General features: G+C 42.2%; 1 protein-coding gene across 2 annotated transcripts in view; it reads left to right on the plus strand.

Annotated features, from left to right (window-relative positions):
* Window positions 1-23545, plus strand: part of SLC11A2 (solute carrier family 11 member 2) — a 60251-nt gene that overhangs the window by 16428 nt on the left and 20278 nt on the right. For both annotated transcript variants that reach the window (XM_063293783.1, XM_063293784.1), the window contains 12 exons: window positions 1637-1761; window positions 3219-3344; window positions 4512-4631; window positions 8668-8774; window positions 10893-10963; window positions 13368-13435; window positions 13680-13835; window positions 14196-14354; window positions 16679-16765; window positions 17312-17431; window positions 20244-20393; window positions 22371-22444. In XM_063293783.1, coding sequence (XP_063149853.1) covers window positions 1637-1761; window positions 3219-3344; window positions 4512-4631; window positions 8668-8774; window positions 10893-10963; window positions 13368-13435; window positions 13680-13835; window positions 14196-14354; window positions 16679-16765; window positions 17312-17431; window positions 20244-20393; window positions 22371-22444 — 1363 coding nt within the window. The remainder of the gene's footprint in view (window positions 1-1636; window positions 1762-3218; window positions 3345-4511; window positions 4632-8667; window positions 8775-10892; window positions 10964-13367; window positions 13436-13679; window positions 13836-14195; window positions 14355-16678; window positions 16766-17311; window positions 17432-20243; window positions 20394-22370; window positions 22445-23545) is intronic.

A 23545-nucleotide genomic window follows, 5' to 3' on the forward strand; every position in this document is an offset into this window, starting at 1 on the left:
ACAACTGGAGCCTGCTCTCCAGGAGGGGAGGTGGTAATATAAAATTATAGGCTGTGGTGCGAAACTCTTTCCAGTCATAACTTTTTCCTTGTGGCTGGGCTACAGAGTGCTATTCAGAGGAAAAGTATTGTGAGTACTTTCTGTGGAACTTTGTGTCCCCAGAACCCTTTGGTGCCTTTCTTGCTAGGGGGATAGAAGAGGTTTACTCTATTCTCAGCACTTTTCCAAAACGAGATCAAGATGTGGATTCAATAGAATGTCCATGTTTATCTAGGTTTAGGGGAAAATAGAGCAGCAGGACTCATTAACAAGGTGAATGTTTGTATTTCAAAGCGGCCCTGATGAATGGAACTGAAGATCAGCCCTGTCCAAGCATCTTTGGTCCAGAAGTGAGCACCAGGTAGTTGTAGGTAGGGAACAAAGCAGATCAGACTCTCTTTCATGAATGAATAAAACACACAAGAACGTCAGATGAAGAAACTATTTTAGGTTTGGGGGAAAAGGAGTTGGCAGCTATAGAGTTACAACTAAACATACTGCAATAAATTCTTTAAGCAGACATAAACAAAGTACTGCAGATAAAACTGTAACAATTTTTTATTGCATTTCTACAAGGTGAGGATCTTAACAATGCCCAGATCCTCACCCTGTGGATGTTCAATCAAAAATGTAATTTCTGAAACAAACAGATAAGGAAAGGGAGGTGATGGCCTCGGTTATGTGATAGTTAAGTAGAAAGGAGAGCAAATTATTTCCCCTACCACATAGATTGGAAAAAAAGAAACATTCTTATCCCAGAGAGCTACAGCTTGCAAGGGAAGAGCCAGAATCATCCTAACTGTAAACATAATCAAATGAACACGATTACAGATGCATTCAAAAAGCAGCCTTTGGACGTTAGGCTTGGCAGGAGTTTTAGCATGCAACTGGCAGCATAGGAAATGTCCCAGAGAACGATAGGTGTCTTCATCCCAAGAAAACTCTGTAGCCACAGCAGAAAATCACCCATATAAATGTACAGAAGTTGCTTTCTGTCAAAGCTAGAGGCTCTTTGTCAGTTCTAACACTCCCATCAGTCTGTAGGGTCTTACACAATGAAGCCATGTCTTCAGAGAGCTACCACTGGGGATCAGAAGAGCTGTCAGATTGTCTGTGCTTAGTTGCTCTTCTGGGAAGAGCATCCATATTCTATGTGTGTACGTGTTCCTATCTAACTTGATTTAAATCTGTATGTGTGTCTTTGAATCAAATTTCAGTTTTCTGTGTTTTACCACATAACATAAATATGTTTGAAGCAATTAAGGATTAAATACCTTTGTATAAATGACAACATCTTGGTGCATACACACACACACATACACATAAATGTATCAGCTACTGTGTGCCAAGAATGGCTAGTTTTACAATTGTTAATTTAAGTTCATTGTTGAGATACAGATTAGATCATCTTACCCCTACCTGGCACCCTGCAAATGTGTTAGTTCCATAATATAATGGATAACATTTTCAAATGGCATCAGATTTTTTTTTCCGGTGGATCAGGCACAACACGATGCCTTGCATCTGTCTTGCTACTCTTCTACTCCTCCTACTTCTCCACTTTTCCTTATCACTCCATTCTGTTGTTGGTTTGCAGAAGATACCTCTGGGGATGGTGTTAGCACCATTTATAGCAACCCAGTGACGCCACAGGTTTCAGACTCTGCAGATGAATTTACCACCTACTTTGATCAGAAAGTACCTATTCCAGAAGATGAAAAGGTTGGTATGGTTAGTAACAGTGATGGTGGGATCAGTACTGGTGATACTTTTCCTGGTGTCCTATCGGGGAGCACCATTGGGTCACGGAAAGGGTGGTGGTGTGAAGGAGAGTTACCAGGCACAGTAGAATTTGCTCAGGATGTGCTCAGCTTATGCTCAGGTTAAATACAGGTCTCCAGAATATATTACTGGAACATTTAGGGGTTTCTGAAGATGCAAGAGTATCACCTTGGTCTCCTGATTGCCTGTTGTGTGTCTGCATGAGTCACTGCTCTGGAGTTGCTTTCTTCTAACTTTAGATTAGTACCTGATGCAGAAACTCAGGGATTGGTAGAGACTGAGCCTTCTTTAGGTATTGTGCTCAGTCAGTGTCCCTCTAAGTGCTTTTAACTGTAATTTCCATCAGCCCTAACCTCTGGCTATGTCATTTGGAGATGGTGAGAGTTATATTCTAAAACACATGGAAGCATCCGGAGAGGGAAAAGCTGCTCTAAAAAATAAATTGCTTCAGTTAAAGACCAAAAGATGTCTTTAGTGTTTGAAAATCTGTGCTCCACTTTCCTGTACCCTTCCTAGCATGGAATATGTTTGATCTCTAATACAATTTGGAAGGTTGTTCCAATGAGAGAAAGCTCTTGGCTTCTTCCTCCTAATACTAATCAAGGATGGGAGGTGATGGGATGAGCAGGTAATTTTTCTAGCCAGTGTAATGGTTGAATGGGTACACAGAAGAAACAATAATCCTCTGTGAAGACAACAGCTCTTGTCTTTAATTTCTGAAATGAGTGGTTGCACCAGTATTCATTTTTGTTCGTTTTCTTTGTTGAAAAGGTGGCATCTCAGTGGATTTCCCTGACTATAAGGGCCTTCTGTTACTAAAGGCTTTCATTTTGGAATTCAAAATAAGAATTGTAATAAGGGGATATGTAAGCCAAGGATGATGGTTTTTACTCTCTAGCATTGTATATTTGTTCTGAGTATTGAATAGGGCTCATGGTCTTTGCAAGCGCAAATTCATTTTTTTTTTCATTAACCCAGGCTTTTTTAAATTTGAGCAGTATAATTTAGGATGGAGGTAAGGAAATAATTTAAACAATTGTTAAACAATTCAGTTGTTAAAGAATTTTAAATTGATCTGTTGCAAAGTAATCTAGTTGTCTAGAGGTGCTAACTGATCTTCCACATCAAGGTTTAAGAAAAATAATAGCCGTTTCCTAGAACAGACTTTGCAAGACCTAGTGTAATTTATTATGGAAGTAAACTGGTCTGATAGCACCATGCCATATGTGGTGTAGGTAAAATATGATGCTTTGCCTCTTTGAACTAACAATTGTCTTGGATTTAAATAGTAACAAATAACTAACAGCATAGCAGCTGTCTGTGTGAGTTTATTTATTCCCTTGTGTGAAAACATTTAATATCTCATTTTTCCCCCTTCTCCATTTCTGTTTGTAAAGCACCCATGGTTCAGTTTTCGAAAACTGTGGGCCTTCACTGGGCCAGGTTTTCTGATGAGCATTGCCTACCTGGATCCAGGTAACATTGAATCAGATCTGCAATCTGGGGCTGTTGCAGGATTTAAGGTAAGTAGCTAACCTGCCTTTTGTGAAATTCTGTACCTTGAAACCTGCTGTAGAACTCAATCTGAAGAATGCCTTAATGATCCTGGGGCATACATCAAAACAAGGATTTTTCTAGACACATTTTTCTGACAGATGGTGTCCTTAATTTATACACTGAAATATTCTAAAATGGGACTTTGCAATGTTGGGCAATAATAGTAAAGTAAAATAGAGGAGAATCTTCCTGGCTTGTGTTCTTACTTCTGAGTCACATTGAACTGATTCACAGTGAAGATTAATTGCCATGACCCAGGTTGATTCAACAAAGTGTACTACCTTTTCTGTCCTTTGAGGGTTACCTCTTACCATATAGAGGCATACCACAAGAATTGGGGTGGAGGGTATGGAATTTCAATCAGTCCTACAAATCTGTTACGTTATTTCTAAATTAGCACGGAAGGCTCAAGTTTTGCTAGAGTAAAGCTAAGTGGGAAGGTACTGCTAACAAGGTACCTACTCAGAAAGAATCTGAAATGTTAAAACACTGGTTTTTAAATGTTAGTGTTTCAGAATATGAAAACAAAATAGAATTTTAAAAAGCAAAGCTTTAACACCCCACCCCCCACTTTTTTTTTTTGACTCTTTACTATTTGACCCTTAGCTTTCCCAGTAAATTAGCCTCATGCTTGGCTGGTTAGATTACTGGAAGCAACTTGTTTGGTTCCCACATTTAAAAGAAGTTACTAGATTAAAATCTAGTTTTATATTATATCTAACTGAATACCTGTCTTTGCTGCAAGCTTCAATCAGCAATACAGTCATGCTCCAGGAAGCATTTAGTTTGTGGTTTTTTTGAGAAAGTAGGCAGAGGGCTCTCTCTGAGACATTCCAAACTTCCAGAGTTCTGCAGAAACAGATGGATGTCTATGTAGCAAAGACCCCTTTGGAATGTTCTGCTTCAGCAGTAAATTCTCCAGGACAAAAGCCCAAATATGTCCAATGAAAAGTGGAGTTCTCTGGGGCCAGGTTTTGATTGTGAGCAGGCTATAGTTTAGGGCTTGGATAAGTATCTTCAGAAATGCAAGTATCTCTTTTGGTTAGCAGAATCCCTGGATTTGTTGTCCATCTTCCAGGATCCTGCCACCTTGGCTGCGTTTCACTTTTTGTGTATATTTTTATGTCTTTCAGCTGCTCTGGGTTCTCTTGTTGGCTACTGTCATTGGTTTGCTCTTACAGCGTCTGGCAGCAAGGCTGGGTGTGGTAACAGGACTTCATCTGGCAGAAGTATGCAATCGACAATACCCCAAGGTGGGTCAATTGGCTGTGCATCTGTCTGTATGGACATGCTAGGGAGCAGAGGGACTTGCTTTTTCTAGGATTGGGGCTTCCAGAGCTGGTTTACATATCATGTGTATCTAAGCTTTTTGTTAAGTTTTGAACATGTTGACTTGCGACCACTAGTTCTTCACTCAGATGGGCACTACTAATGGCCTACCCATGGTTTGTTTAGCTCAGCTTAGCACAACATGAATGTTGACTCTGACTTTATCATACCAGAAGAAGTTATTACCAAACTAACCACTCATCATGCTTTAGATTTCCTTTAGGTGGACAGAGCCATAATCAAATGTGTGTGTGTGTGTGTGTGTTTGCCAAACTGTGCTAACTGAGAGCTTGACAGTGGCAAACACTCATGGGCAGCAGCAATAGTTGGTAGCAATCATCTGTCTTTTACCATAGGCCTAGGAAAACATGATGCACAGATTTGGTCTCTGCAGGATCAGAGAATAGATGGGCAGAGAGGCAAGACTGCAAAAGCTAAGAAGACTAGAACCAGGAAGGAAGAGAAGTCCAGGGAAAGGTACAGGTAGTCCTCGCTTAATGACCACAATTGAGACTGGAATTTCAGTTGCTAAGCGAAGTGGTCATTAAGCAAATCCGACCTGATTTTATGAACTTTTTTGGGTGGGGGTTGTTAAGTGAATCACCATGGGTGTTAAGTGAACCACGTGGTTGTTAAGCAAATCACATGGTTCCCCGTTGATTTCGCTTGCCAGAAGCCAGCTGGGAAGGTGGAAAATGGCAATCATGTGACCACAGGATGTGGCAACAGTCATAAGTGTGAACCAGTTGCCGTGCTCCCAAATTGTGATCACATGACTGTGGGGATGCTGCAACGGTTGTAGGCGTGAGGACCGGTCACAAGTCACTTTTTGAGCACTGATGTAAGTCCGAACCATCACTGAATGAATGGTTGTTAAGCAAGGACTACTCGCTTAACAACTAGATTAGAGTTGTTAACTAGAGGTGTTAACTTCGCTTAACTACTACTAGAAGTGTGGATAGTTCTCAAGGCTCCAAAATCTGAGTCTGAGCTCTTGGGTCTAAAAACAGTTGGGCAAGCAAACAAGATAAACAAGAATGGGATTTTTTTTTAATTTATCAAATTTTATCACCGCCCATCTCCCCCCAAAAGGGGGATTCTGGGCGGTTTACAGCAAGAACAAAGTTTAAAATTCAGTGCCGTTACATACAATAAATATAATAAACAGTAAAAATATAAAACATAATAAAATCCAGATGGCTAAGATTGCATCTCAACCTGTGAGTACAAAGGGCCCTTCTAGAGTGCTAGCCATCCCCAAGGAAGACTGTTCCCCTTCCTGCCCCAGGCATATTGACACAACCAGGTTTTTAGTTTTTGCAGAAGTCCAGGGGCGAGGGGGCCTGTCTCACCTCTGGGGGAAGCGTGTTCCAGAGGGCGGGAGCTACTGCAGAGAAGGCTTGTTTCCGGGACCCTGCTAGATGGAATTCTTTTACAGACGGGGTCCATAACATGCCCTCTCTGCATGACCGGGTGGGACTGGCTGATGTGATGGGGATGAGACGGTCCCTCAGATAGAGGGATTAATCCCTCTATCTCTAACAGATAGAGGGATTATTCCAGAGAACAAAGGTACAGAAATTGCCCAACTCTCTATCGCAACAGAAATGCATAATCCCCCATCTCCCTTTAGAGGAGGAGGTGGGGTAAAGGGAAAAGGTCACTGTAATCAGAAGAGAAGGAAAGAGAAGAATCCAGCAGGAGATGAGGAAACTGAGCAGGGACCAAAGTAAAGGGACGGTGTTTATCCCCTGGGAGGCAAGAGATGGCTTTACAAAAAAGCTTGGAGTCCATGAATAGAGAAGGTTCCCAAGCCATGGATTCCACACACTTCTTCTGCAGTCTTCCCTCTCAGCAACGTTGACATGGTGGCTTCTCCCTTCAACAATGGTGTCTGCCTCTATTCCACAAATGCAAGATGATTTTCCCACTTTGGTGGAAATTAATTGGAGGAAGAAACTCATATTTTGCATGGGTGACTATGGTGTTTATGTGTGAACAAGATCGAGAAGGCTCTGGTTCTGAGAGGAGGAGGGTCTTGGCTTGCTGGATCTGAGTACGGACATTCGTTGCACATATCCTCAGGAAGCGTTTTTGTTTCATGTGAAGACTCTCCTATACAGCTTTTATTCTGAGTTAGGAAATGACTGTAATAATCGATCAATAATAACGATCAATGGATGTCTTCTGAAAATCTCATCACTGAGTAACTTTTGGAGTTATGGGTCAGAACCTTTGGTTTCCAAATTAGCGTGCAAATGACCCCTTTCTGTCTTCTCTGTTCAAATGATGCTTCTGCAGTTTAATGTTGTTCCCATAATTATTTCAACTACTGATAAATGAGTCTCCTAAAAACCTGGATGTACCCAAGCTTATAGAATATCTTGTTCCGTATGAAATTCCTTTTGGGCCTGTTTTGGCAAGACAGTTGCTTAGAGATGCAGAACTCTCCTACAAAACACAGGATTTTTTTCCCCCTTCACTGTTAATTATCCCTTGTTTGGTTGCTCCATCGTACTTATCTTTGGGTGGTCCGTGTGCATGTATGCACGTTTGTAGATGATTTGGAAATTATACATTTCCTGGATCCTGGCCCATCTGAAGGAAAGGCAGCATAGAAATCTTAACAAACAAACAAAATCTACTGATTGCCTTCCCCTTCTTGGGAGTTAGAATATTCTCAGTAAGTAGAATGTTTAATTCTGGTAATATCCAGATCAACTTCTTATTGTAATAACTATCTTTTCCTAAGGGAAACGGTGCATTCTGCAGTTTACTGGGACTAAGGTGGTGTGGAAACTGCTCCCACACAGCTCCTTCTTGCTATTATGAAGGCCACATCAGAAACTTCTGAACTACATGGGAGGAGTCAGTTTCTGGGAGGACCGATATTTTTGGCACAAGGAGGGAGCTGCAAGGGTGGCATGTCTTGGGAGCCTGGGGCTCCTTAGGGTTGCCTCTTTGGAGTGCCATAGGAAGGTAATACCAGGAGAGGCCTGAAAAGACTTAGCAAAAATTCACCAAAATCCAGGCTCTCCTTTTGCAGCCTTCTCAATGCTCATTGCTTTCCAGAGCAGAAAAGCCTTTGAAAAACATTCTGAACCACGGCCCCTCTACCAAACCCTTGGCCTGTAAACATGTGTTTTGCGTGGGCCCTTGACCTACTGTGTAGCTCCCTATTTAGAAGTGACTTTAGAAACTTTTGGGGGTCTGTTAGTTTCTGACTTGCCAAATTCCTGGCACAGCCATCCACGTAGGTGGTTGCTGGTCAGGAGATGCTTGAATGCTAGGAGAGTTTGCTTTCTAAAGTTAGACTGTGATGACTCTTCCTCATTGCACAAAGCACGGGGGAGGAAGGAGGATTTTTTGGGTGGTTTCTGTAAGCTGTGGGTGCATGATTCACTGTGGAGATTATTAGTTAGAATTGGACCAGAATATTAACACTAAGGTTTGAATAACATGGGCAAGTATATTTCCCAAGGTGACCTGCTCCATGTGAGTGAGTGCGTATCACTGCTCCTGCATGCTGGAAAGAAGAGTGTGTCACTTTCCATTGACTTCAGATTGCCTCCCCTCTGTGCAGAAGGGAACTCCAGGGTGGACAAACCGTTTCCACTGCAAACTGCCAAGACGTTCAGGGCAAATGTTGCTTCCTTTCGTGCACAATTTAATTATTCAAGCAGTAGGCAGACTTAATGAGTCTCACCATGCTCTTATCCTCTTCTTTTCTTCTTCTCATGTTCCCTCTCTCTCCCTCTCTCTCCCCCATCCATGTTCTTGACTTCCCACCCAGTGGACTATCAGGGAGGGGGAGGTTGCTGGTGGCAGAGATATGCACTGATCCGTTGCAAAGAGCTTTTGGAAGGGAACCAGTAGCCACAGCTTGGCTACTCCCAGGGGTGGAGGGGTGTGGTGGGGAAGATTTCACTTTTAAGCATTACATTCTGAGTTTTTGCCTAGGTTCCTCGACTTATCTTGTGGCTGATGGTGGAGCTGGCTATCATTGGATCTGATATGCAGGAAGTCATTGGCTCAGCAATTGCCATTAACCTCTTGTCTGTTGGGAGGTAAGCTAGCTATTCCATTCATTCTCTGAGTGTTTTGTAGTTTAAGCATTGTCCTACTAGTCATCAGCTGAAACAACACAAACAATCTAGCAAGAGAATTCCATATCAAATCTGGGAATTTCTTTCCCTAGTCAATGCATTCCATCACTAAAAGAGCCGTTGTCAACTGGACACAGAGTATTTACATATTAGTTCTGGGGCATTAGTTCTGAGACCTATCGCACTTTAATGGCAAGACTTTTTAGATTTCTGTAGGTAGGTCATATTTGAGCTTTGATCATGGGGCGGATGACTTTTAAGCAGAATTAGCCCCAGTTCCTTCAGCTTTCTTTCTATCTACTTCAACTATTTAAAGATATTTGCCCTTTTCTTGTGTCTTTCCCTGAAAAATTCTTTCTCCCTCAGAGTATTTATATAGCCATTCACTAACATTCAATCAGAGTAACTTGGAGTAATCAAAATACATTTTGACCCAATGTAGTTAAGCTATGAAATTCACTGCCATCTGACTAATGGCCAAGGGTTGAGATGATTTTAATTAGTGCAGTCCATGAAGAATTAGGCTATCAAGGGCTGATTTATGCTTTATTAACTCCATAATTAAAGGAAGCATGTATATCTTAAATATCAGTTACTAGCAGGGAGAAACAGTAGAAGAGGGTTATTGCTCTCATATCCTGCTTGCAAGCTTCCAGGTTCAATTTGGTTGGTAATTCCGTGGTACTGAGTCTTGGATTAGAAGGACCTCTGGCCTGATCAAGAGAATATTCTTGGTGTACTAGTGTGTGTGTACCACTTTCTAGTAGAACGGGTTGGTGAGAAAGCCATAGTCCAATGTCAAGGGAACATGCAAGTTCAACTCTTGACAAATCTTGATAAGGCTGGGAAAGACTCCTGCTTGAAACTCTGGTGCATTATTTCTGTTCATTGTAGATCATGGGTGAGCAGCTTATTCTAGGCTGAGGGCCAGAGATAGACTTTGGGTGTATGCCAGGGACCACCTTCTAAGAGGTGTGAGCAAAGTCATCAATGCTTTTGGGGGCCACGTGTAATATCAAGATGTAGCCTGTTGTAGTATCAGTGGTCTCTTTTGATACAAGCACCACTAAATGGCACCTAACGATGCCCCAGACACCTTGGCACTCACCAGGCTCTCTACCCAATATTACTTTTCAGATGTATTTATAATGTAATATATTTACATTTTTAAAAAAGAGAAGCTGCTGTGCTGAAAAGCACCAGTAGCATCTTAATTTCCAAGTTCCTCTGCTCCATGAATGGGCTACCCAAGATTTCTTAAAAAGTAAAAATAATGGGTGGCTGCATCTTAGTGCTTTGTTTAGAGGTGTGTCCATTGCCCTGGAAAAGGACAAAGATAGGCAGGAGCAGTAGAAAACAGCCTGGAGTGAAAAACTAGAGTGGATGTCAAGTGATATCCTGGGAAATCAGCACTTTGCAACTGGTTGTATTCTGCATAGCAGCCATTTTTTGAATGGGGAGCCCTTTCAGGTGTCATTGTGCAGTTAGCAAAACCAAACTGTTCACTGAATTCCAAGTATGCCCACTGATTCAGAACACCTTGGGGCTCCTGCTGTGTTGTGAGCCTAGCTATCCTTGCTTCAATTCCTTTCTGAATAAGCCTTAACAAGTTTCAGAGTTAGGGGTTATTAGATGATGGCTGCAGCACAGGCAGATGGCTTCCTCTGAAGTACTGTAACAAATAAAGGAGCCAGCTTGTCTCCCTGTTCATCCTAAAAGAACGTTTTGTCTTCTGAAATGACTGGACGACTCACACCGACAGAGCCAGTGGTAACAGCCAAAATATGTCACTTTTCTGCATGTGTGTTGCTAGAAATGGACAATGTTTTACTCCATAAATTTCTAGCAAACGGCCTGGTCTGTTTCCTGGTTAAGAGAGCTTTCTGCTCTCTGGATTGTTATGACTCTCCCCTTGCTCTTAAATAAGTGATTTGTCCACCTTTCCAAACACCACTTAAGAGATAAACCTGGGCTGCATCCTTAAACTGATGGTGATCTCTGCCTTAAAGGGGAGGAATGATTGGGCAGACTCCGACGTATTTAATCTGAAGCTTGTGCACCTGTTTTGTCTTCCTGCAGGATCCCTTTGTGGGGGGGAGTGCTCATAACAATAGCTGATACCTTTGTGTTTCTCTTCCTGGACAAGTATGGTAAGCTGCTTTTCTTATTGAAGAAAATTTCTTTGTCTCTTAAATAATCTCTCATAACAGTGAAGTTAAGGCACTTTGATGTGTGGCAAAGGCTCTGTTTGCCACATTCCAGAGAACTCAGGTGAGCTTTAAACAGGGCTTGCATAACCCTGGAAAGATTTTAACTTGATCCAGTTCAAAAATATTAGCCATGCAGAGAAGGCAGTTATGTGTGCTCTCTCCCTCTCCCTCTCCCTCTCCCTCTCCCTCTCCCTCTCCCTCTCCCTCTCCCTCTCCCTCTCCCTCTCCCTCTCTCTCTCTCATGCGCAAACACAAACACACATCCCAAAGCTACTATGGGAGAACCTTAGGATTTTCTCCCATCGCACTTTTCCCCAAGTGCCTCTGTGTTAGCAGCTCTCTGGCAGCGGCAGTGGGAGAATTTTATGCCTTATCCTTCAGGCCTCTTAGAAAAGCTGCTAAATCTGCAGTTCTCCCATTATGAGGGATTGCAGGCTCTTTATGAGAATTGTATCATTGATTATAGAGTCCTCCAAAGACAGAAGCACTCCCAGGGCCTGAGAGGTCCTGTTGGTGGGAGCAGTGCAGGTGATTGGGAAGAAGAGAATGGCAGGAACCGGGTGGGCAAGACGGGATGGTGGTGGAAATGATGACATGTGCACTGCAGCACCGTGACACAAACTTTGCCCCTTTTGTAGGTGTGCTGTGACATTGCATGCACGTACATAAAGGACAGAACTTGCAGCATGATGTCACAGTGCACATTTTGAGGAAAACTTTGGATTCATCAGATGCCTCTGACAGAAAGATAGCTATTGTCCTAACAGCCAGGAACCACGCTGAGACAAGGAGTAGGTCTCTAGTGTTTATTACTGCTACATTAGACAGAAAATCCTAACAAACTGAAGAAGCGTGGGAAAAACCCAGACAGATAAACCCCAAAAGTCAAGGCGGGTCTGACCTGTGTCTCTTTGAATGGCTGCTTAACTCCTCAGTACTACGCATGCGTTTTCCCCCCTGGATAGAGGCCCCCTCCTGCTCGCCATCAGCACTCATGACAGCTATTCTCTGCTGCTTATGCCAGTCTTTCAGCAGAAGTTGTGTGCGTGTGCATGTTTGCACCCATGTGCATGTATGGCCTGATCCATTACTGGTGTAGTAATTTAGGCTCCCCAGTGTAGTGTCCATGAGCCTCAGTTTACCTTTGTGATATCTAGGCTCCATAACCTATCTGCTTTTTTGAGCATGGATTCTCTCCCCCCCCCCCCCCAGCAGTAGCCATAGCACCAACATCCTGTTCTCAGAATTCCAAATGTATCCAAGGGTGAAAAATGCTCTGTGACTGACATACACTCAGGGGCTCTGGGCTTTGTAAACCTCTGCATTCTTGATGTGGAAGGAAGGCTTTTGATTTTGGTGGGCTTTTCTACTGACTGAATATGCATAGGATTAGCTTTGTGTGTTGTACATGTATCTCTACCACTTAATATTATGGGGTCCCTTCTTTTCTAGAGAGCTATTGCTTCTCTATCTCAGGTAGTAATGTTCTGTTGACAGAAGAACGACCTTGTCACTTTGCTCACAGTCTATCTAAGCTAATATGTCCATTAACAGGAATACTGCAGATAGCTTGTGAACGTTGCAAGACTCTGACAGCCCTTGCAACGAGGCATGCAGCTTTCCCTCTGTGCCACCTCATACCTTGTAGGAATATCTCCCACTCTTCTGGGTTTTTCTCTCCCATAAAGGAGGTGGTTTTTTTCTCTCCCTCCAGTGCTTCTGCTTCATAGGTGTGTGTCTGTTCTTTTCTTCCATTCCACTCAGTATTAACCCAGCTTCAGATTTTTTGGGATGGATGGATGGATAGACATACAATTCTTGGAAGGCTTTGCACTCATCCACCACTGTGGATTTTTCCCAGGTGTACAATAAAATATCTCTGCTGGCAATAACACTGAATTGACCTTGCCTGGGCTCAAATGCTAAGTAGGATTGGTCCTACTTAGTAGATGGCTAGCAATTCCAGGACAGTAGACTAAACCAGAAAGTTGAAAAAGACACCTTAGACAAAGACAGTGGCAAACTCCTCCTCTACTGGGGTCAAGAAATTGCTTGGGTATATCAGTGAAATCACTAGGAGTTAATCTTGATTCAAAGGGGCTTTACATTTATGAGTTAACACTGTTTCTTTCCTGGTGGAACAGGATATGATGGTCTGAAGTGCTGAGTTGGGGTGCATTTTAACTGCTGATCTAGTTATATCTCAAGAATACAACTATAATAGTTGTAGTATGTATGTATGTATTCCATTGTGATCATTCAGTGAACTCAGCATATTTTCCCCTCTGACTAACAACACAATTAATTAATTAGTTAATTAATAGTGGTTGTGTGTCTCTTTCAGGCTTGAGGAAACTGGAAGCACTTTTTGGCTTCCTCATTACTGTTATGGCCATCACATTTGGATATGAGGTAACACTACCTTTGTATATAGAGATCTTTAAAATGAACAGTGCAGCTTTTGAATATCTTATAAGACTTTTCCTGTTTTGGGGGGCAAAATATTCCTCTCAAACCGAGAAACTTTTTGGGCAAAACTCCATATCCCTAAATCTGTGGGGTCTTTTAGAATGGGACTCTGTGGTTTGCCGAGGACAGTTCTAATGCCAATGTCTTTTCTTGTTGCACTGATGCCTGTCCCATGTGTCTTCTGTAGTATATAACCGTAAAACCAGACCAGGGCCAGCTGCTGAAAGGGATGTTTATTCCTTATTGTGAGGGCTGTGGGCCTGCCCAGCTAGAGCAAGCTGTTGGGATCGTAGGTGCTGTCATCATGCCTCACAACATGTACCTGCATTCTGCTTTGGTCAAGGTAAGTGGGTTTTCTCATAGAAGCCATTTTCACCCATGCCTTCTCTCTCAAATGCCATAGTGAAATCACGTACCAGACAGCACACATGCCCTGGTTTCTTCTCGGACAAAAGCTGTGATTTTGCCACAGTTGGAAATTCTATGAAAGGGTTTCCCTTCAGAATTTTCAGCCCATGAAGACCACTAGGAGTAGCAAAGAGGAACTCCTGGTCTCCTTAAAATGACTCCAAATACAGGAGAGGTTTCATAAGCATCATTAATTTGGATTTGCTTCTAAAGGTGGTAGAAGTTGGAGGAAAGAAGGCGATACTTCAAGGAAGCTGCATTTTGCTGGTTGCGTGAATTTAATTTTTCTGTTTAGTCTCGACAGGTGAATCGGGCCAAAAAGAAGGAAGTTACTGAGGCCAACAAGTATTTTTTCATTGAGTCCTGCATTGCCCTCTTTGTCTCTTTCATCATCAATGTCTTTGTTGTCTCAGTCTTTGCGGAAGCTTTTTACAGAAAGACAAACCAAGAAGTGGTAAGTTTCTTTCTTTTTTCCATCACTTTATATTAGAAGGCAATAAATCTATATACTGCTAAAACTCTCGTGTCTGTTTGATACTTGTAACCTTTAACTGGGTGAATCACTACATCATAGGCCAACAATTTTTGAATCAGGGTACCTCAAATGGGCTAACTTACAGAATGTGTCCAAAATCCAGGACCCATGACTCCCGTGGAATAGAAATCTGGCAAATTTTATAAAACATTTTATGACATAAAAATCATAAAACATTTTATGACGTAATACAAAATGCCATAAAACATTTCCTGTGGTCAACTCCTGATGTTTGACTGGGTTATAAAGTTCAACAGTGGCTACTTTCAAGGCAGATACATCTCTCCCTGAATTTTTAAGAACTTTTCCAGTACATTAGAAGCTCTGCCATTGTTGAAGGCATTGAGGAATCTGGTTAAGGGAATATCTCTGAAACGATGACCCAACGGGTCACAGGTTGTCTAGTGCATCCTATATATTTCCCAAATAATTTGCCTGTGGATTGCTAGGATTGTTTTAAATACTAAATAATTCCTTGCTTAATTTTTTGTTGCAATTTTTAAAAAAGAAATACAGAGAAAACAATAAAGAAAACCAAATAAAAAAAACAGTAATACAGGTGGTCCTTGGGTTATAACCACTCATTTAGTGACCATTCAAACTTGCAACAGCACTGAAGGAGGGGGACTTACAACAGGTCCTCAGAGTTCTGGCCATCACAGCATCCCATGGTCATGTTATCGTGATTTCTGATGTTCCCTGCTGGCTTCCCACAAGCAAAGTCAATGGGGAAGCTGGCAGGAAGTTGAAGCAGTCACATGAGGTGCTCGCTTAATGACCTGTGCAGTCCTCGCTTAATGATGGCAACCAGGGCTGCCAGAACTGCTGTCGTTAAGCGACGCAGTCACATGGCATCATGCTTTATGACTGTGTCGCTTAGCAACGGCAATTCCAGTCCCAATTACCAGTGTAACCTGAGGACTACCTGTATCCAACAATTAATTAGTTAAGAAATTGCAATATCAAAACAAGTAAAAAATAAAATTAAATAGATAAATAAACATTCTAAATTTATATAACTAATCTATCACATATTAATTTAATCACTTCATGTACCAAATTATGCATAAAAATTGTCTATTTTTAAAAATATAATAGAGTTTATGCCAAAGGGAAACATACTGTGTCATTTTTTGATTAGTAGAAAAAACAGCCTTTTCAAAGATAAATTACACATTTCTTGAATCCAGTGTTTGATATCTGGGGTGATAGTACTTTTCCAATCTCTTGATATAATTCTTTTAGCTATTCCCCATATCCAGTATAAACAATATTCTTCAAAAATGCTCAGATTCCCAAATTGTGGAATATAATCCAAAATAGCATTGATACCTTTAAAACATTTCCCCCTACAGCCACTTCTATACATATGCTGTTTTTCCAAAAAGAACCAAAAACGGACATGACCAAATCATATGAGTTAATGTACTCGCCAATTTCTTACATCATCCTTTCCTTTCCTGCTTAGTTACCAGTTCCCTTCCCTTCCATCCAGCTTTGTTCCCCCATTTTGTCTCCCTCTCCATCTGTATCCTGTTTCCTTCTTCATCTTGTTTGTGCTTCCAGTTTAAAAGAGGAAGAGGAGTTGTGTGTACACTCTTACAGTTGTGTGTGACCAAGTGATTTGTATGTGAAACATCAGGAGAACCTCTGCTTCTCCTCCCCTGCTTTTAGAAGCAAGAGTTAGCAGAGGGAATGACGCAACTGCGGAAAGTCCTGCTAGGGGTAATACAAGGCTGCTGGGTTATCAGCTGTATGGAACCAAGATAGGGTGCTTAACCAGAAATGAAAAGCACTAAAACTTTGGGTGGAAAAAATGTCATCCATCTCATGCTCTTTCTCTCTCCTTTCCCCTTGCTTGGAAGTTAGCACCTGTCATCTTCCCTTTTTGCTTGGGCTGCTCTTTCAAGACCAGTGAAAGGATAAAGGAGCTTTAGGCTATGCTGGAAGGAGACCACCTTGTGTGTTCTAAGCTTCCTTGAATGCTGGCAGCTATCAATTCTTTATGTCATTGCTGTGGATAGTTCTGAACAGGGCTATATGCTGTGGCATATTGTCACCCCTAAGAACCAACCAACCAACCAGCCTCCTCCTCCTCATTATAACACATCTCCATATTTGTTACAGGAGGGAGAAGTCATTGTAAACCAGAATTGTCCTTTGTTGTTTTCCCTTTAAAACACTGTTTTGTGCCATGTCAATCTCTTAGTTGTAAAATGAAATGTCTACTTGTATGTTTTCAGCATGACATCTGTGCAAATAAAAGCTTTGCTCAAGCTGTGCTATTTCAATCAGATAACGGCACCCTGGATGTGGATATCTATAAAGGGGTGAGTGAAAAGGTTTATGTGTTCAATTTAGCAAAGATCCAAATTTAAAACTCCTGAATCTCTGAATCGGCCTTTGAGAATCCTAAAGATACTTCTAAAACTTCTAAAACTTGGGAGGAGGACAAATTCAGGTGGATTAGTCTGCAGAAAAAGTACACCTGCCGACTAATTCAAAGAGGGGCAGTGCTGATTGACTGCATTTCCCAGTGTCTGTCTTCACTGGCCCTGCTGATGGGACTTCCTGGTCCACCCTTGAACTGACTGTGCTGTGCTGGGAGTGGAGGGGCTGACAACAGAGTAAGCATACCCATTGTCTGGGAAAGGTTTATGAGCAAAGTGTTTCCCTTGGCCATGGTGGTATGTTTGGAAAATAAGCATGTGCACAGTAACAATAGCGTTCAGATTCAATTCTCTCTGAGTAAATTGGCCTTTGCTAATCCAAACAGTGATTTTCATAAAGTGTCGCTTTGCGTTGGACTACTGACATAGAAGGCTTAATCTAAGATTTACAGCTTCATTTTTTAAAAGAACTCTTTTGTGTTTTAGGGAGTAATTCTAGGTTGCTACTTTGGCCCTGCTGCTCTCTACATCTGGGCAATTGGCATTCTTGCTGCAGGACAGAGTTCAACGATGACAGGAACTTATTCTGGGCAGTTTGTTATGGAGGTATTTTAATCTTTTAAAATACCATTGATTTACATTCGTCAGCAGGACTTGTCTTCCCACTCCATATCCCTATAGGCTCTGCAAAATAAAGTGACAGGTATGTAAGGATGTTGTCCAAGTGGCTCAATTCCCAGATGCCACAGCCAGGTATCTGGGAACAGATGGCATGGACACTCCCTTTGTGGGAAAAGTTGCAGGCTGACATTTTTCCTTCTGAGATGGGCTGTTCATGTGATCCTTAAGCACCATCAGTGTCCTAACAGCCAGGAACCACGCTGAGACAAGGAATAGGTCTCTAGTGCTTTATTATTGCTACATTAGACAGATAATCCTAACAAACTGAAGAAGCGTGGGAAAAACCCAGACAGATAAACCCCAAAGGTTAAGGCGGGTCTGATCTGTGTCTCTTTGAATGGCTGCTTAACTCCTCAGTACTACGCATGCGTTTTCCCCCCTGGATAGGGGTCCCCTCCTGCTCACCATCAGTACTCATGACAATCAGTTTATGTATTTGTCCTCCCTGTGTGACTGGTGTGGTGCCTTGTTTTGTAAACAGATTTTTATACAGCCACCAAGTGATACTGAAAACCATCACTGTTAGACTGAAGCAAGGAAATGGAGATGAGAGGCTTCAGAAGGATTGGGAGCATGTTTGTTAGAGCTGCAGAGCTTAGGACTCTATTTCTAGAAAGGGCTTCAGAGTATGTTGGACTGTGGAGGTAGCATCTGTCTGCAGTTCCTTCAAATCTAGTTGCGTGATACTGGGAGAAGATATAGCTGCTTTAAGGGGTTGCAGACAGGCCACTTCTGTATTCTCCTTACGGCACCATTCATAGAATCTGGTTGCCTTTCTATAAACTGGGTTGTTCATAGGACTCCCCAAAGACTTCAACCTACCATTTCTCTGGGTGCTGTGCCTTCTTCTTTTCTGGTCACATGGCCATCTAACAGTTGTCAATACAAAGCAAACTATCTGCTTTGGTTTCTGTAATTAAATTAAATTGGAATTATATTTGCAAAGAATTTTCATAATTAAAACAGAATAAATTGGGTACTTACAAATGAGGAGGGTCCATTCTTAATGGTAGAACTGTTTTGTGTGTAGAAGATCTGATCAGCAGCACATGCAGTTAAGGATTAGGGTTAGGTAAAGGTAAAGGTTTCCCTTGACATTAAGTCCAGTCGTGTCCGACTCTAGGGGGCAATGCTCATCTCCGTTTCAAAGCCAAAGAGCCGGCGTTTGTCTGTAGACACTTCCTTGGTCATGTGGCCGGCATGACTACACGGAATGCCGTTACCTGCCTGCCGAAGCGGTACCTATTAATCTACTCACATTGGCATGTTTTCGAACTGCTAGGTTGGCAGGAGCTGGGGCTAGCAACGGGAGCTCACCCCGTCACGTGGATTCGAACCACCAACCTTCCGATCGGCAAGCTCAGCAGCTCAGCGCTTTAACCCATAGTGCCACCACATCCCTCAGGGTTAGGGTTAGGGTTGGGAAAAAATCATGCTAAAATCCCCCAAAGCTGCTACCTGTCAGTGCTGACAGTCCTGGGTCAGATGGACAAAAGGCCTGAGTCAGAAGAAGACAACTTCCTACAATCCTGAATTTCTGTTATTGTTAGGTTGGAACGGGTCACAGACAGCTTACATTCCTTATGTCAAGTACACCATCTGGGCTTTGATGAAATGTCCAATAAATTGAAAACCTTTGATATTTTTTTAACAGCAGGTTTCTATTCCTCACAGAAAAAAACAAAAACAAAATGGGTTTGGGTTAGGCAGTATCTATAAAGGGATCTGGGTAGATTTGCCATTGAATAGAAGGCAGGGTTGATTCCCTACAATTTGTTACTGTGGATGCAAGCCTCAGTAACTTTATTTGTCCCCAGCGTGACTGCTGATGAATCGTGATTCTCATTACAGATCTGCAAAAATTGTCAGTATGGAAATAGAACATTCTGGAGAACTCTGAAATGTTCCTCTTCCCTCTGCCAAACTCCCTCCCAAGATCATGCTATTCCAGGGGTGGTTTGCGGGTTTCCAGAAGAAAATCCTCAGAACTGGAAGCAGTTTTGGATGTTTTGGATGAAACAGACCTGTTCCGGGACCAGATCAACTGCTTCTAGTTTGGAGGATTTACTTCTGGAAACTATCAAACTGCCTCAGGAAGGAATGGTCCAGGAGGAGATTGGGCATAATATGGAAGGAAACATTCCAAAGTTCTCCAGAACATTCAATTCCTGAGTTGGAGAATTTTGCACATCCCTAGCTCTCATGTGTTTTTCTGTTCATGTTATTTTGCAGTCAGGCCATATTATATAACCCAGCATTGTTTAGAATAAGCTGTGCTTTGAATTTGACTCCAGAAAGAGTGGAAACCTAGCAGCTGCATCTTTTCCCAAGATTGCCAAGCAACTGCAGAGAGCTCTGAAGTGTTGCACAAAATATGGTTGGTGCTCTCAGTCTAACTCATTTGACAACTGCAAATAGCTGCTTTAGGCAGAACGAGGTCCATCAGGACCTTGCCAGGAACAGTTTGATTTGATTATATTTTTATTTACCTTTATTTGCCTTATTCTACTTTTAACCCTATTTTATCTCAATCTTAGTTTATTAATTTCATTCTGCTATTTCACTCTAGTCTGGTCAGGAGCCGCAAAAGTACCTTGACTTTGCCTGCAGGAAGTAAGAGAGTATGTGTGATTTGTAATCACACATGTTTTCTGCCCCAGCAGAATACTGCTTTTCTTCAGTATTTCAATAGACTGCATCTCTGTTTGAATGGTTCTCACCTCTTCCTTGTTTTCAGGGATTCCTCAACCTGAAGTGGTCGCGGTTTGCTCGCGTGGTGCTAACCCGCTCCATTGCCATCACTCCAACTCTTCTGGTTGCCATTTTCAAAGATGTGGAACATCTGACTGGCATGAATGACTTCCTCAATGTTCTCATGAGTTTACAGGTAGGGGCCCTGATTAGGCCTGGTCTTCTCCCCAAAAAACAATTGCAGAGGTGCATCTGGGCTGCAAGGCAGATTCCAGATCTAGCACCATGATTTGCAAAAATCATTATTAAAAAAAAAAAGCATAAGTACTACTGTCAATCCAATACAGGATGTTTGGCAAGCAAATATGGACACACTGAGGCAGCTTAACAATACCAGCCTCATTGATTTTCTTCATGGAAACAAGGAATGAGTGAATAAGTACATTCACTGATATTAGAAACAGCAACAGAAACCTTATTTAAAATGAATGGCTCACTAAAACAATTTTACTGAAAAAATCCTGAGCATCCTAGTTTTTTTCACTCACAGATTAAAGTCTTGTGATGGATGTAATGGGTATTTTTCATGGCTTTCTATAGTTCTCGTCTTTCCTCTCCAGAATTACATTAGATATCTTATCTAAGCTTATCTAGGACTAAGGTTCTGTTTTCTTGGGATCACAGCTGGAAGGGACTTGGGTCCCTAGAGAATCCAGCTCATGTTAATTTTGCTTACATCAGAGCTACATCATGTGAAGCGGAGAGATTGTTTTATCATTTTGTGGACAAGGCAGGCTTTTGCCCAGGGACCGCTGCTACTTCTGCAAAACTAGATCTGAGGAATGACATGGCCAAGTGCAAAACGAGAATGGCTAGGACATAACTATGGAGTGCAGCCTTGCATGCTACAGTGAGGCCGTTCTGTTGTAGCTGTGGTTCTACTAAGAAGTGGAGTTGTATTCAAAATGTAGCTAATAAATCAGTGAGAATGCAGTTAATTCTTGATACACTAATTAAATTTGATGAATCAAGGATGTTTAGGCCCTCCTTAAGCATACAGTATATTAACCGCAAGTGGGAATGTCTTTTTCAGTGGTTTGGGAATTATCAACACTGATCATAAGAGATCGGATGTCAAATGGTGGAACAAGGCCTGCAAATAGCCTAATGCTTATTTCTATAGTGCCAAAACAAAGCTAGATCTTACTTGGGAATCATTCCATTTGAATTTCTGCTTTTCTGCCTGCCTTTTCTAAGGCAATAAACCATACCTACGGCAAATCCGGGTATCTTCCTTTCCTCTTGCAATTTTCTCAAATGTTTATCTCCCAGTGGGAAGCCTTCCCTGCTTCTAATCTTGAAGCCACTTAATATTCTCACTTCATTATTCAGTCTCTGCTTTTATGTTCTCCTTTCCTCGGGCATAGAAGCATACAATGGGAAGGGGCCTCATGCTGAACCTCTGCTTCATACTCCAAAGCCGGAGCTAGCACCGTTCCCAAGATGTTCCCCTGAAGACTTGTGGGGGGGGAGAGAAATCACTAATTGGCTGGCTGGGGAGTGCTAATCTTCGCAGATTGGAGTTATACTGCTCTTATTGCTAAATGTTTTTCCCAATATTAAACGAAATTTACTCCCCTGTAGCTTAAAAACGATTAGATCCAGTCCTGTCTTCTTTCCGAGTTGCTGCGGTATGTTGAACTACCTTCCTAAGCAACGCTGCTGTTATTTCTCTCTCCTCCTCTTCTATTCCCCATTGCCCGAGGTCAGAAAAGCGTGGCAGGAGGGTCTGAGTTGACGTGTGAACCTCGCAGGAGCTGAATAGCACAGAAATCAGGATGTGTCCTCACTATAGGGTGGATTGTCCACCCCTGAGTGCCAGCTGCATCAGCCCTCATTGCCACGGTCACCTGCGTTCGGCCATCAAGTTTTACGGGGCCTCGGGGCAAAGGGACAATGGTGCTTCTGCTGCTCAGTTGTTAGAAGAGGCTGTATTCAGCCCTGGAAAGTCTTCAGCAGCTAATGAGAAAAGAGGCTTGGAGTGAATAAGAAGTGTTTTGGAAGTGCTCTCGACTTCCCGCATTACCAGCTCATTACTAAACCAGCTTTTCCTTTGCACACAAACAGCAACAAGACTGCTTTCTGAGCATAATTTTCTCCTCTTCCTTTCCAGCTACCTTTTGCTCTAATCCCAGTGCTCACGTTCACTAGTCTGCGTCCAGTGATGAATGACTTTGCCAATGGCCTGTAAGTATGAAGAGAGGCACGTGTGCTCTCCACAACCGGAACGTATCGAGTTTTATATTTGATGAAGCTTAGCTGTTCCCCTAACGTGCACGTCTGATTGTGTTTTTTTCACTGTTACCACGTCACAGCATGGCCTGCTTTACACGTAATGACCACAGATGTTTTTAACACGTTGTGTCAGCCCTTCAAGGTAGACCAGACTAGGAAACCAACGTTATGAATGCTGATACTACTTTTATTATACGGTTGCAGTAGCAGAATCTTGCAAGTCTGAATGTGCCTCCCTGCTCCCTGCCTTCATCCTAAAGAGAACTAGGGAGGGTCAAGTCTGAGACGCTTTCTCAGATTACAGTTCTGCCCTGGACTCGGATTTCTCTTATCTGACTCTTGCCTTGGCTGCGGCTCTTCCTCCTGTTCCTCGAGGTTGTTCTCACCTCCCGTTACACGTTGAGAATGCACTTCCTTTCTGACTTCCATCTGCCAGTGGCAGAATAGAGTTCATGTTATAACTAGCATGAACACCCGAACCTATTAATTTGCAGTTATTTTTCAAAAAGTAGGATCTAGACTGCACATGAATGCTTTTTGCTTCTGAAATGTTACCCTGAACCTGCACCTGGATGTCGATTTGTACCTTGTTGCAGATTGGCAGTTGGCATATGAAGGACTTCTGGATTTGCTACATAAACATCTTAGGGGGTCAAAATGCCTTTCAGTAGCAGAAGAAGGGTTTGGATCCATACCTTACTGTCTCGTGCCTAATATATAGAAAGAAAACAATTTCACATTTTTATGCAGTTTTGCTTTGGCAAAACCTTCTTTTGCCAAAGGTTGCATTAATTTCCCACTGTAAGTATTGTAGAGTTTCAATCCAATACACTTCTGAGTTATTTGGTGGGTTTTTAAAAATCAGAAATGAGCAATCTGCAGGGCACATGAAGTCTTCTGTACCCCATTTGCAGCCCACAAAGGACTGATTTCAGCAGTTTTATTTATTGTGTGTTTATTTTGCAAAATTCAGCTAAAAATGGGAGTACAAGGCTTCTGGGAGGTGAAATCCCAAGTGGCTGTGCAATTTGTTTAGCATGTATGAGGACTGCA

Source organism: Candoia aspera, chromosome 2 (genome assembly GCF_035149785.1).
Source record: "Candoia aspera isolate rCanAsp1 chromosome 2, rCanAsp1.hap2, whole genome shotgun sequence".
Taxonomy (NCBI): domain Eukaryota; kingdom Metazoa; phylum Chordata; class Lepidosauria; order Squamata; family Boidae; genus Candoia; species Candoia aspera.